This window comes from Gigantopelta aegis, chromosome 13 (assembly GCF_016097555.1).
Source record: "Gigantopelta aegis isolate Gae_Host chromosome 13, Gae_host_genome, whole genome shotgun sequence".
Taxonomy (NCBI): Eukaryota; Metazoa; Mollusca; class Gastropoda; order Neomphalida; family Peltospiridae; genus Gigantopelta; species Gigantopelta aegis.
Genome location: NC_054711.1, coordinates 38,186,483 through 38,199,297, shown reverse-complemented (window position 1 = coordinate 38,199,297; position 12,815 = coordinate 38,186,483). Strand labels below are relative to the sequence as shown.

The 12,815-nt window shown below is 38.2% G+C and overlaps 1 protein-coding gene across 8 annotated transcripts in view; it reads left to right on the top strand.

Annotated features, from left to right (window-relative positions):
• The window catches only part of LOC121387329 (inositol-trisphosphate 3-kinase homolog), a 100,153-nt gene that overhangs the window by 63,719 nt on the left and 23,619 nt on the right, over nt 1-12,815 (top strand). For 4 of the 8 annotated variants that reach the window (XM_041518361.1, XM_041518359.1, XM_041518362.1 and 1 more), the window contains exons 2-3: nt 2,111-2,886; nt 11,625-11,709. In XM_041518361.1, the coding sequence (XP_041374295.1) occupies nt 2,149-2,886; nt 11,625-11,709 (823 nt within the window). In that variant the 5' untranslated portion in view covers nt 2,111-2,148. The remainder of the gene's footprint in view (nt 1-2,110; nt 2,887-11,624; nt 11,710-12,815) is intronic. The other 4 variants (XM_041518364.1, XM_041518366.1, XM_041518367.1 and 1 more) reach the window with 1 other exon arrangement.

Below are 12,815 nucleotides of genomic sequence, written 5' to 3'. Positions count from 1 at the left end.
TGTATGGTACGTGACGTATGTAGTCCAGATATTTGACCTACAATTGCGATTTAGCCCCCAGCAATAGAAACTCAACTTTCCACTGAATCGCCGCAATGGTGCGATCTGTCCTCTATTATGTGTGCGATTTTACAACCAAAATAGTACAGAAAACGGTTAGGTTAGATAAACACTAAATGTAAAACCTTCGGTATTTGTTGTCGCTCTTTACAAGGTCTGGTGACACCATGATCAAAGGAACTATCCTTGGAGTTTGTTGCATTTTAAGTTTTTAAAGAAGTTTGTTTTGTTTAACGACACCACTAGAGCACATTAATTTATTAATCGTCGGCTATTGGTTGTCAAACATTTGGTAATTCCGATATATAGTCTTAATGAGTAAACCCGCTACATTCGTCCATTTGTAGCAATGGTTCTTTTATATGGACCATCTCACAAACAGGATAGCACATACCACGGTTTTTGATATATCAGTCGTGATGCACTGATTAGAACGAGAATAGCCCAATGAGCCCACTGACGAGGATCGATCCTAGAGTACTAGCAACAGCAGCGGCAGCAGCAGCAGTAGTAGTAGTAATATCAGCAACAGCAGCAGTAGTAGTAGTATCAGCAGCAATAGTAGTAGTAGTAGTATCATCAGCAGTAGTAGTAGTATCAGCAGCAATAGTAGTAGTAGTAGTAGTATCATCAGCAGTAGTAGTAGTAGTAGTAGGACTACTGCATTACTACTAGTAGTAGTAGTAGTTGTAATAGTAGTACTTAGTATTAGTTGCAGTATCAGCAACAACAGTAGCAGTAGTAGTAGAGATAGTAGTAGTTTGTTTTCAATTATACCAAAACGGTGGGCTGTTGTCCGATGAGCTATTGTCCGGTGGGCTATTGTCCAGTGGGCTATTGTCCTATGGTAACATCTGTTTGAAAGGTTTTGGCTATATTTAGTGGTCAAGTTTTGTGACATCTGGTAAGTGAATGCCTCCTTTTTAAGTGTCTAAAATGACACTTAGCGAGGAGGACATTAAATTGTCGGATGTCACAAAAGTGAAAAATGACCACTAACAGTCACGGAATATTCGTTGTTGCTAAGTAAAGTTTGTTTTATTTAACGACGCCACTAGAGCACATTGATTTTGTATCTTATCATCGGCTATTGGACGTCAAACATATGGTCATTCTGACACTGTTTTTTTTTAGAGGAAACCCTCTGTCGCCACATAGACTACTCTTTTACGACAGGCAACACGGGATCTTTTATTTGCGCTTCCCACAGGCAGGATAGCACAAACCATGGCCTTTGTTGAACCAGTTATGGATCACTGGTCGGTGCAAGTGGTTTACACCTACCCATTGAGCCTTGCGGAACACTCACTCAAGGTTTGGAGTCGGTATCTGGATTAAAAATCCCATTCCTCGACTGGGATCCGAACCCAGTACCTACCAGCCTGTAGACCGATGGCCTAACCACGACGCCACCGAGGTCGGTCCGGATGCTGCTAAGAGAAACATATAACGGGTTTCATAATTACCAAATGCTTGACATCCAATAGCCGATAATTAATTAATCAATGTGTTCTAGTGGTGTCGTTAAACAAAAACAAACTTGAAGTTTGGAGCGGGGGAAATCCCAAATCTAGCACCTCAACTGCAGTTCTGGTAAGTCAACTCCCACTCCCGTCCTCCCCCACTTTCCGATCTATGTGGACTTGATTATACGTGTGCGTGCATTATTTTACTATCGCGTATTAAATCTGTAGGTTACGGAACCAAGTAGGCCGGATATAGGTCACCAATTGTGCTACACGGGTCACCACAGTGTGTTATACAAAGTTATGGAGTGGATGTTATAATTATAGATTAACGGTAGTAATAATGTGCCGCCTTATTGTGTCGCTATGTATAGTATAGTAAAGGCCATCACCCGTCGCGTCATTGTTCAGACGTACATTTAATCCGGCCTTTGTCTTCTGCGAGTGCTCAAGGCTGAGGAACTTAAATTGCGTCCAAAAACGAGCCCTAAAGACCTGCATTGGCGACGCTTGTGTGCGTTTGTGTTTAGTTAATTAGTAACGGTGGATGTATAACTGATGACGTATGTCTGTCTTATTTTCAGCGTGGAATTTTTAACAGGAAATTGTGAATTCGTCATTAATGTGTCACGACCTTACAGCGATTAGACATCACTTTCGTGACACAGTGTGCCCCCTCGCGGAATACGCTCAGTTTGCTTACTTTCTTTCTCTCTCTTTTGTTGTAAGTACAGGGACAAAGGAAATTGTGCATTTACCGAGAAGACGTGCATGTTTTTTCAAATGGATATACTGCAATTTTCGTTTGTGTGTTAAAGGAGTGAAGGTCTTGTTACACAGTTTACAGACGACAGCAACATCTGTCATGGGGTGTATTCACAGCGATGTTTCCGCGGGACACGCCGATGTTAGGGCCGTATCCTATACGAGGCGATCACGGAAACAGACGAACCAAGAACGCCAACATCGGAAAATGACGGACATTTACGGAGAGCTCAGCCACAAGGAAAACAATCGGAAAATAGCCGATTGTCAGTCAAAACATTTATCCAACATCTTACAGACAGAACTGGACACGGAATCGCAGCACCATCCCGCCAAATGTTGCAAATCGCGCTACATTACGAAGTTCCCGGCGTGGCGGAAATACGAAAAATGTTCGTTCTGTGTCGTAAAGGAGGGCCGAAGGATGAGCGCCGAGGAGGATGTCATCAAGATCACGAGCAAAAGTCAAAGGTCAAGTCTGTGTAAAAGGTGCACCCGAACGTCAAAGCCCACGCCGCTGAGCTACCCCAATAACCACAACACTAACTTTAAAAAACCGATCAACGTGTCCTCGTTCGCCAATTTGCTGGCTCTGGTACGTCTTGATGTTGTTTTGTACCTGTTACGTGATTTTTATAGTTAGTACATCATACTACGTACCCACCCCCGATCCCCCGCAATCCCTCAAACCAGAGGCTAGTTGCGCCTTAATATTGCATGAGCTGAAATGGTAATAGGACGTTTCGGCCCCGGTACATATTCGGGCCAAGACGTTTCGACCCCTAATGCAATATATATGGCGAAATGATGTTTGTGTATGTAAATATAAACCATAATTACAAAATTATTATGTACATCTATATAAGCTATATGAGTATGCCACTGGGGATCCAGAGAGAGTTCTATGCTAGGCTCCGACAACCAACAGCTACTACAAAGTTGGCCAACTTTCTGCTCTCACATCTTCTACGACTGTCCAGTTGCTAGTCTCAGCACTCTTACAACTCGATTTTTTTAATGTAATATGGCTTCTACGACCGATTAGTTATTAATCTGAGCGCACTCATCGTAAGTTGGCAGTTGTGGAAATTACAACGCAACCGTCGAGTTGGTCAACTTCGCCGTGCCAGTTGACAGTCTTAGCCTAGCATAACTCTTCATTTATTTTATTATATATACACTCAGTTCTAGATTAACAGTTTAAAAAAAAAAAAAAAAAAAAAAAAAAAAAATATACATATATATATATATATATATATATATTTTTTTTTTTTTTTTTTTTAAACTGTTAATCTAGAACCGAGTGTTTTACATACTAGCATAACTGCCAAACAATTAATACAGGGTTGCAAACGATTCACTACGCTTATTGATATTGTGAGTAGAAATTAAAAACCGGTAAAAAAGGTTTCAGGCCAGCTAATTTTTGCACTGCGGTGGGTGGGGTGGCAGTCTCATATGCTTATGATGGCCAGACCTAAACACACGTTGTTAAGTCCACGTGGTCTTGAACATAACACTGACAATGCAGGCATTAGGCAACCAACATTTAAGACCTACTTTAACGATTGTATCCCCCCCCCCCCAAGGCAGGCATCTGTGCCCATGACAGGCGTGCATTACAACAGCTTGCTCTGAATGTGCACGTAAAACCCTATGACCTTACCTGACCTGACCTTACCTGACCTGACGATTGTATCTGTTATTGTATGGGCAGGACATAGCTCAGTGGTACAGCGCTCGCCTGATGCGTGATCGATCTAGGATCGATTCTTGTCGGTGGGACCACACGGCTATTTATCGTTCCAGCCAGTGCTCCACAACTGCTTTAACAAAGGCCGTGGTATGTACTATCCTGTCTGGCAGATGGTGCATTTACAAGAACCCTTGCTGCTAATCGAAAAGAGTAACCCTCTCTCAATATCTGTATGATCCATACGTTTACCATAAGTCCGATGCCATATAACCGTAAATAAAATGTGTTGTAAATTAAATGCGTCGTTAAATAAACCATTTCCTTCCTTTCTGTTATTATGTACAAGAAGATGCGCTATTCATACACTAAATAATATTTGCCAATCGCAGACCTATGAATGTCGAGAACGAACGTTTCGTTCTTGTGTCGCTCACGCAAATCTAATTTTGTGTATTCTATTTTTTGTCCGCGTATTAAATTGAAGACGTTATTCACATGGACGTTTACAAAGGGTTATACAAAAAGGAAATAAGTTACTTTTGTTATTTTTTCGCAGCCAATGAATGGGTTTCATTTCTCATGGGTCTGTAATCGCCGTTATACAGAGTAGTGCAGTGTAGGCCTACTCGCCACGCAGGCGTATGGGTTCCCATTTTTGTAAGGGAAGGGAAGGGGAGGGGGGGGGCAGGTTACAAACAAATCACTACGCATTTTTACATGGATTACAACTAATTTTTAGGGTATAATGATAGAAATACATGGTAAAAAGGTCTCAGGTTAGCACATTTCCCCCGAATATCTGTATAATGTTTTTCCCGCATTTGAGGTTTTGATCCAGCACTTGCCCCCCCCCCCCCCCCCCCCGCACCCTTATGCCTGTGTGTTGTGTAACAACTATTAGTGCTTGCGTGTATGTTGGATACTTTGTTTTTGTGTGTCTGATTTTCATTATTCTATTGACGTATCCATGGCGTAATCGAAGATACGTAAACGACAATGTAGGCCTAAATATAGCGTTTTAAAAAAAAAAAAAACCTTTTCTCATGGTATTTTTAAAATAAGTTAATAGCGTCGTGCCATTTATGCCTTCGTGTTTTTTTAATGTGTTTATATAATAAAAAATAGAAGAGATATTTACAGGCTTAGCTTCATATTTCAGCGCCAGAAAATCAATATGTATTCTTGACAGCAAATGAACACACGTGTACTTCACGATTTTTGAGATCGCTAGTATATAATCAACAATTAATTTCACGAGACTGGGTATGAACAAAAGTCGAGAATGAAACTTAAGTATGCCTTTAGTTAGACAAAGCAGGTGAACGTTCAGACGGCCGCTTTTCCGAAGCGTTTGCTAACTATTTTGATTGTTTTATTCGAGGTGGAAATTCGTTTTAACGTGCAGCGACAAAAGGGCTGGCTGGTTTGAGTTCAGCGATAGCGAAACAACGCTAACGTTTGCGAACTGTTTGACTGGTCTCCTATCTAGTTATTTGCTTCAACGTGAGGTGCAGAATTCATCTATATATAGCGAACGTTTTTCTGTTCGTTCTAGCTGAACGCAGTCATGAAATTACCCCATGGTCTCGTTTGGCCAGACCGAGCGGAAAAACGTTCGCCGGACTTGTTTGTGCGCTTCACGGTAAATCAAAAGGCCATGTCAGAAACCAATCAAACAATTCGCGAACGTTAGCTAGATGAACCGTGTTTCCGCTAGACTGGTTATAAGTTCCATATTAAACGATTAACCACAACGGGAATAACGTTAGCGTCGCTCGTTGTCGCTGAACGCAGTCTTTGGCCAGAAATGTCAGTGTAGCAGATATTCGTGTTTGTGACAAAACATAGAGGGTGAAACCAGAAATATCTCCGGACCTACTAAACCTGTTTGCGCTAAACTATTTTGACTGGTCCTAAAATTGTTCATTCGGTTCAATGAGTAGCGTAAAAACCAATCTAGGATTAAGAAGCAGTAGCGACGAACGGTTGGCTGGGGTTAGTTCAGCCAGACCGAGTAGAAAAAACTCCCAACAAAACGTTCGATAGACTGGTTTATATACGCTTAACGTTAAACTTAAACCAATGACAACATCAGGGACAAGTCAAACAGTTCGCGAACGTTAGCGTCGATCGCGGTCGTTGAATACGGGTATAATCTTACCTCTGTCTGAAAGGGCCTATATTCAGCCCAGCAATTCTTTTGCTCACGTTTGCAAACTATTTTAACTGGTTTTCAAAATGGTCATTCGTGGTTTAATGTGTATCGTGAAAAGCAGTCTAGCATGCGTTAGCGACACACGGTTGGCTGAACTTACTACTCCGTCTGAACTTAGGATATGACCTGTGTTCAGCTTTCCATTTTTCGCTAGTTTACGTTTGCAAACTATTTTTTCTGGTTTCCGTAGTGGCCATCGGTTTAGTGTGTAGCAAGCGTTAGCGACAAACGTTTGGCTGAACTTGCCCTTGACCTTCGCGGGAGCTTGCTGGGCCCCATTCCACAAAGCGATCATAGCGCTAAGATTACCTTAAGTGTATGAAATAGTTATGCATTTAAGGTAATCTTAGCACTAAGATTGCTTCGTGGAATGGGTTCCTGGTCAAGATAGGATACGAGGGAATCCAGGGAAAACCAATTCGTGAACCCACGTCCTCATGGGCGTATGGGGACTCTTTGATTTAGTGGGGCTGGAGGAGTTGATTTGCCCGAAATTTTACCCAGACAAAAACTGCCCGAATTTTCCCCACGGTTTTGCCCGAATTTGGGGGGGGGGGAAGGGGGGCAATTGCCCCCCCCCCCCCCCCCCCCCCCCCCCCCCCCGGGTCGTACGCCCATGCACGTCCTCCCAGACATTAGAAACATTGGCGTTCAACAATTACGTAACGCTGGCTGTGTGTGTGTGAGGTGTTAGGGGTATCGAGTGTCCTCTTTCGGTGGTTGCGTCGTTTATGCGCAACAGTAGGACTACGTACATTTGAATATTTCTGACATCATTGACTTTCTGTATGGGGAAAGTAGACAAATGTCTGTCACATTCACATATCTATTATGTTCGTAAATATAAGGTTAAAATTAGTAAAGAAAGTAATGTATTATTATTATTATTATTATTATTTATTATTATTATTATTTTATTTTTTTTATTTTTTTTTGGGGGGGGGGGTGGGTGGGGTGGGGAAGGTGGGGGCATTCTTTATAATTATATAGAATATGATGGGCTTTGGGTACACAGACAATTAAACTATCCAGTAATGTTGGAACAGATTATTTTAGTCTACAGTTTTGATTGAATTGTTCTAAAACTTAGTGTAATGAATGATCCTTTGGGGCACCCTCCACAAACTAATAGAAAGAAGGAAGGAAATATTTTATTTAAAGGCACACTCAGCACATTTATTTACGGTTATGTGGCATCAGACATATGGTTAAGGACCACACAGATATTGACATTTTTAATTTTGCTTTTTTTAGGTGTACTTGTATTTAATTAATAACTTTTTTATTTTATTTTTTTAATTAGTTTTTTTTTTTTAGTACAATAATAAGTGACTACAAGCATTTGTTTTGTTTCCCATTTCTAGTCAACATGGTTACAGCCAACATTTTACATGGAGGGTGGACAGGTGGCATTCATGTAGTATTGATTGTAATGTTGTTTATTCTCAACTGACGTGTACTGTGCCTGCCTGATGTCTGTCCATAGACGTCACTAGTGGCTGTATTACTGTCAATTTGACATTTAATTAGATTCTTACTAACTATATTCTTAAAAAAACCAGTAGGGGAACTGTAATAAGAATTTACAATTGCCAAAATTGTAAGGTATATTAGCTGTGGGGAATGGTTATATGATAATAGTGAATTAATTGGGCAAACATTACAACTAGTAGTTCAGTATTACAGTAGGTTTTATGACCATCAAAGATGTTGAAGGACGATTGGGGTCAGAAATGAAATTTGAAAGTTGACGGTTTTTTTATCAGTAAATTGCAAATTCAAACAATAAAAATTACTAAAAACAAAACAATAACAACTGTATGATCAACATAATGAAAAACATTGACAGAAATAATGTTCCACAGTGATTAATCGACATTCCTGGAAATTGTCAAAATTGAGAAAGACACCCCACGCACGTGTACAGGACAACTGCGTGATGCACATGCAAACTATGGAATGTGTTTCGTTGTGTTGAGAAATGGACCTGAACGTTCTTTACTAGGAAAGAAAGAAATGTTTTATTTAACGACGCACTCAACACATTTTATTAACAGTTATATGGCGTCAGACATATGGTTAAGGACCACACAGATTTTGAGAGGAAACCCGCTGTCGCCACTTCATGGGCTACTCTTTCTGATTAACAGCAAGGGATCTTTTATTTGCGCTTCCCACAGGCAGGATAGCACAAACCATGGCCTTTGTTGAACCAGTTATGAATCACTGGTCGGTGCAAGTGGTTTACACCTACCCATTGAGCCTTGCGGAGCACTCACTCAGGGTTTGGAGTCGGTATCTGGATTAAAAATCCCATGCCTCGACTGGGATCCAAACCCAGTACCTACCAGCCTGTAGACCGATGGTCTAACCACGACGCCACCGAGACCGTTTTTTTCACTACGATGTCTGTGGTCAAAACGTATAGTTAGGTCGAACTACCAGATGGGTAGAACACTTTCTCAAGCATCAACAGGGTTCAACTGTTTATATTTTCAGCACTCTAGTCTACATGTTCAGTTACTGTACTATTATTTTCATTATAAGCTATTAATGGTAACCTGTTTGTCATTCCTTATCCCATGTACTTGGGAAAACAGGAAAGCAATTGTAAGAGGCAGTTGAAAAACCAGATACACCACAATGTGAAATGACCAACTTAATGTCAAGTAACCGACCAGTGTTTATGACGATTGTCACTCCTGCTGAGGCACCTCAAAATTATTTTTAATGATATATACATATTTTCAATTGTGAATATTTGAATTTGTGTGTGTCTGTGTATTGTGTGTGTTTATGTGTGTGTGTCTTATATGTCTTATATTTGTTTCTGTGTTTTTGAGAGAGAGCGAGAGGCGTAAGAGATAAAAACACAGAAAGACGGGGGCAGATCAGGCAGACAGAAGTCGGGCGGGCAGGGCAGGCAGGCAGACAGAGAGGGGGAAGAGAGAGAGAGAGAGAGAGAGAGAGAGAGAGAGAGAGAGAGAGAGAGAGAGAGAGAGAGAGAGAGAGAGAGAGACAGAGAGGGAGTGAGGGGGAGAGAGAGAGAGAGAGAGAAACAGAGAGAGAGAGAGACAGAGAGAGAGAGAGAGAGAGAGAGAAAGAAAGACAGACACACACACACACACAGACACACAGACACACACACACACACACACACACACACAGACATAAAGGTAGAAAGGGTGGGGGCCAGGGAGAAATCTTAAATGACAAAACTGTTACCATGATGAAAATTTGTCAAAAATAAAGTCAACGGGAAATTTTTACATGGTCTGACTGCTACCATCTCAAAGACATTAATTTTGTCCATACTCTGATGCATTGTTAGCACTGATAGTGGCAATTTTAATACAGATCCATTTCTTTTAAAGGTGCATTATCAAGTTGCAACTGTCACATTTCATTATGTTCCCATGTAAATTGATCAGTTCCACATATAGTCTTAGTATAATTAACTTGAGAAAATCAAAATTAAGGCAAAAACTTAATCGGCAGATTGGTTGATTTTGCTATCGACCTGTGCGAATAGACAGCCATTATTGAAATTTGTCTAACCTAGCATCACGTGTGATGGGGGTCTTGGTTAACTCATCGTACGGAGAGGTCAATTGTCAGTGAGGAGATGTGATTCAAACCGAAACTGTCACATGTTAAACTGTTGGTCACCATTATTAAGATTTTTAATTCATGTAATATAAATAGTTTTAAATTAAATTATTTGACTAATTGTTTGGGCATATGCACTTAAAGGTACATCTTTACATTTCACAACAACAATTGAAAAATTGTTTGAACAGTGTGCAACTCTAAGACTGCCCCTTTAACTCCAGTACCGTATATTTATGTTTATTTTAATACAAAGATTATCCTGTTTTAATACAAGGATATTACTGTTTAATTGAATACAAAACTATTCCTGTTTTAATACAAGGATATTACTGGTTGTTTTAATACAAGGATATTACTGTAATTTAATACAACACTATTCCTGTTTTGATACATGGATATTACAGTTTGTTTTAATACAAGAATATTAGTTACTTTAATACAAGGGTATTTGTGTTATTTTAATACAATAATAATTCTATTTTAATAGCAAAGATATGAATATTTTAATACAAGGCTATTATATGGTTATCTTAATACACAGATATTTCTGTTTGTTTTAATACAATGGTGTTGTTTTATTTTAATACAGGGGTATTATTGTTTTAATATTAGGATGTTACTATTTATTTTAATACAAAGATATTCCTGTTTTAATACAAAGATGTTATTGTTTATTTTATTACAAAGATGGTGCTGTTAATTTTAATACAAGGATATTCTGTTTTAAAACAAGGATGTTACTGTTTATTTTAATACCAGGATATTCTGTTTTAATACAAGAATGTTACTGTTTAATTTAATACAGACATATATTTCTGTTTTAATACAAAGTGTTACTGTTTATTTTAATACATGGATATTCTGTTTTAACACAAGAATGTTAGGTTATTTTTATACAGGGATATTACTGGTTTAATACAAGAATTTTAGTTTATTTTAATACAGCGATATTACTGTTTTAATACAAGAATGTTACTGTTTATTTTAATACAGGAATATTACTGGTTTTATAGAAGAATGTTACTGTTAATTTTAATACAGGGATATTACTGGTTTAATACAAGGTGTTACTGTTTATTTTAATACATGGATATTACTGATTTAATACAAGAACGTTACTTTTTATTGTAATACAGGGATATTACTGGTTTAATACAAGAACGTTACTGTTTATTTTAATATAGGGATATTACTGGTTTTATACAAGAACGTTACTGTTTATTTTAATACAGGGATATTACTCTTTTAATACAAGAATGTTACTGTTTATTTTAATACAGGGATATTACTGTTTTAATACAAGAATGTTAGTTTATTTTAATACAGGGATATTACTGTTTTAATACAAGAATGTTACTGTTTTAATACAAGGATATTACTGTTTTAATACAAGAATATTACTGTTTATTTTAATACAGGGATATTACTGTTTTAATACAAGAATGTTAGTTTATTTTAATACAAGGATATTACTGTTTTAATACAAGAATGTTACTGTTTTAATACAAGGATATTACTGTTTTAATACAAGAATGTTAGTTTATTTTAATACAGGGATATTACTGTTTTAATACAAGAATGTTACTGTTTATTTTAATACAAGGATATTACTGTTTTAATACAAGAATGTTACTGTTTATTTTAATACAGGGATGTTACTGGCTTAATACAAGAATGTTACTGTTTATTTTAATACAGGGATATTACTGTTTTAATACAAGAATGTTACTGTTTATTTTAATACAAGGATATTACTGTTTTAATACAAGGTGTTACTGTTTTAATACAAGAATGTTACTGTTTATTTCAGTCTGCTCTTGACTTGACGGCACCAGCTAGTGACGCTCTGCTGAAAAACAGGAAGAATGCTTGGATACAGCTTGCAGGACACCCAGGTAATACACCCCTATTATAAAAATACACCCTCCCATAGAAATACATCCCTATTATAAAAATACACCCTCCCATAAAAATACACCCCTATTATAAAAAATACACCCTCATAGAAATACATCCCTATCATAAAAATACACCCTACTATAGAAATACATCCATATTATATAAAAATATGCCCTTCTATAGAAATACACTCCTATTATAAAAATACACCCTTCTATAGAAACACATGTACACACCCCTATTACAAAAATACATCCTCCTATAGCAATACACCCCTACTTTAGACACACACTTCCTATAGAAATGCTCCTAATATTGAAATACACTACTATTAATGAAGTACATCACTTAAAGAAGTACTTTATTCATAGAATTACCCTCCTATAGAAGTACACTACTCGTAGAAGTGTATATCGTATAGAAGTACACTCATAATAGAAGTACACTCATAATAGAATTACACCATTCATGAATAGAAGTACACTACAGCTATAGAAGTACTCCACTCATAGAAATACTCCACTCGTAGAAGTACTCCACTCATAGAAGTACTCCACTCATAGAAGTACACTAATGCTATATAAGTACTTCACTCATAGAAGTACTCCACTCGTAGAAGTACTTCACTCATAGAAGTACACTACATCTATAGAAGTACTCCACTCATAGAAGTACTCCACTCATAGAAGTATTCCACTCATAGAAGTACACTACTGCTATAGAAGTACTCCACTCATAGAAGTACTCCACTCGTAGAAGTACTCCACTCATAGCAGTACACTACTGCTATAGAAGTACTCCACTCGTAGAAATACTCCACTCATAGAAGTACACTACTGCTATAGAAGTACTCCACTCGTAGAAGTACTCCACTCATAGAAGTACACTACTGTTATAGAAGTACTCCATTCGTAGAAGTACTCCACTCGTATATAAGTACTTCACTCATAAAAGTACTCCACTCGTAGAAGTACACTACTGCTGTAGAAGTACTCCATTCGTAGAAGTACTCCACTCGTAGAAGTACTCCATTCATAGAAGTACTCCATTCGTAGAAGTACACTACTGCTATAGAAGTACTCCACTCATAGAAGTACTCCAC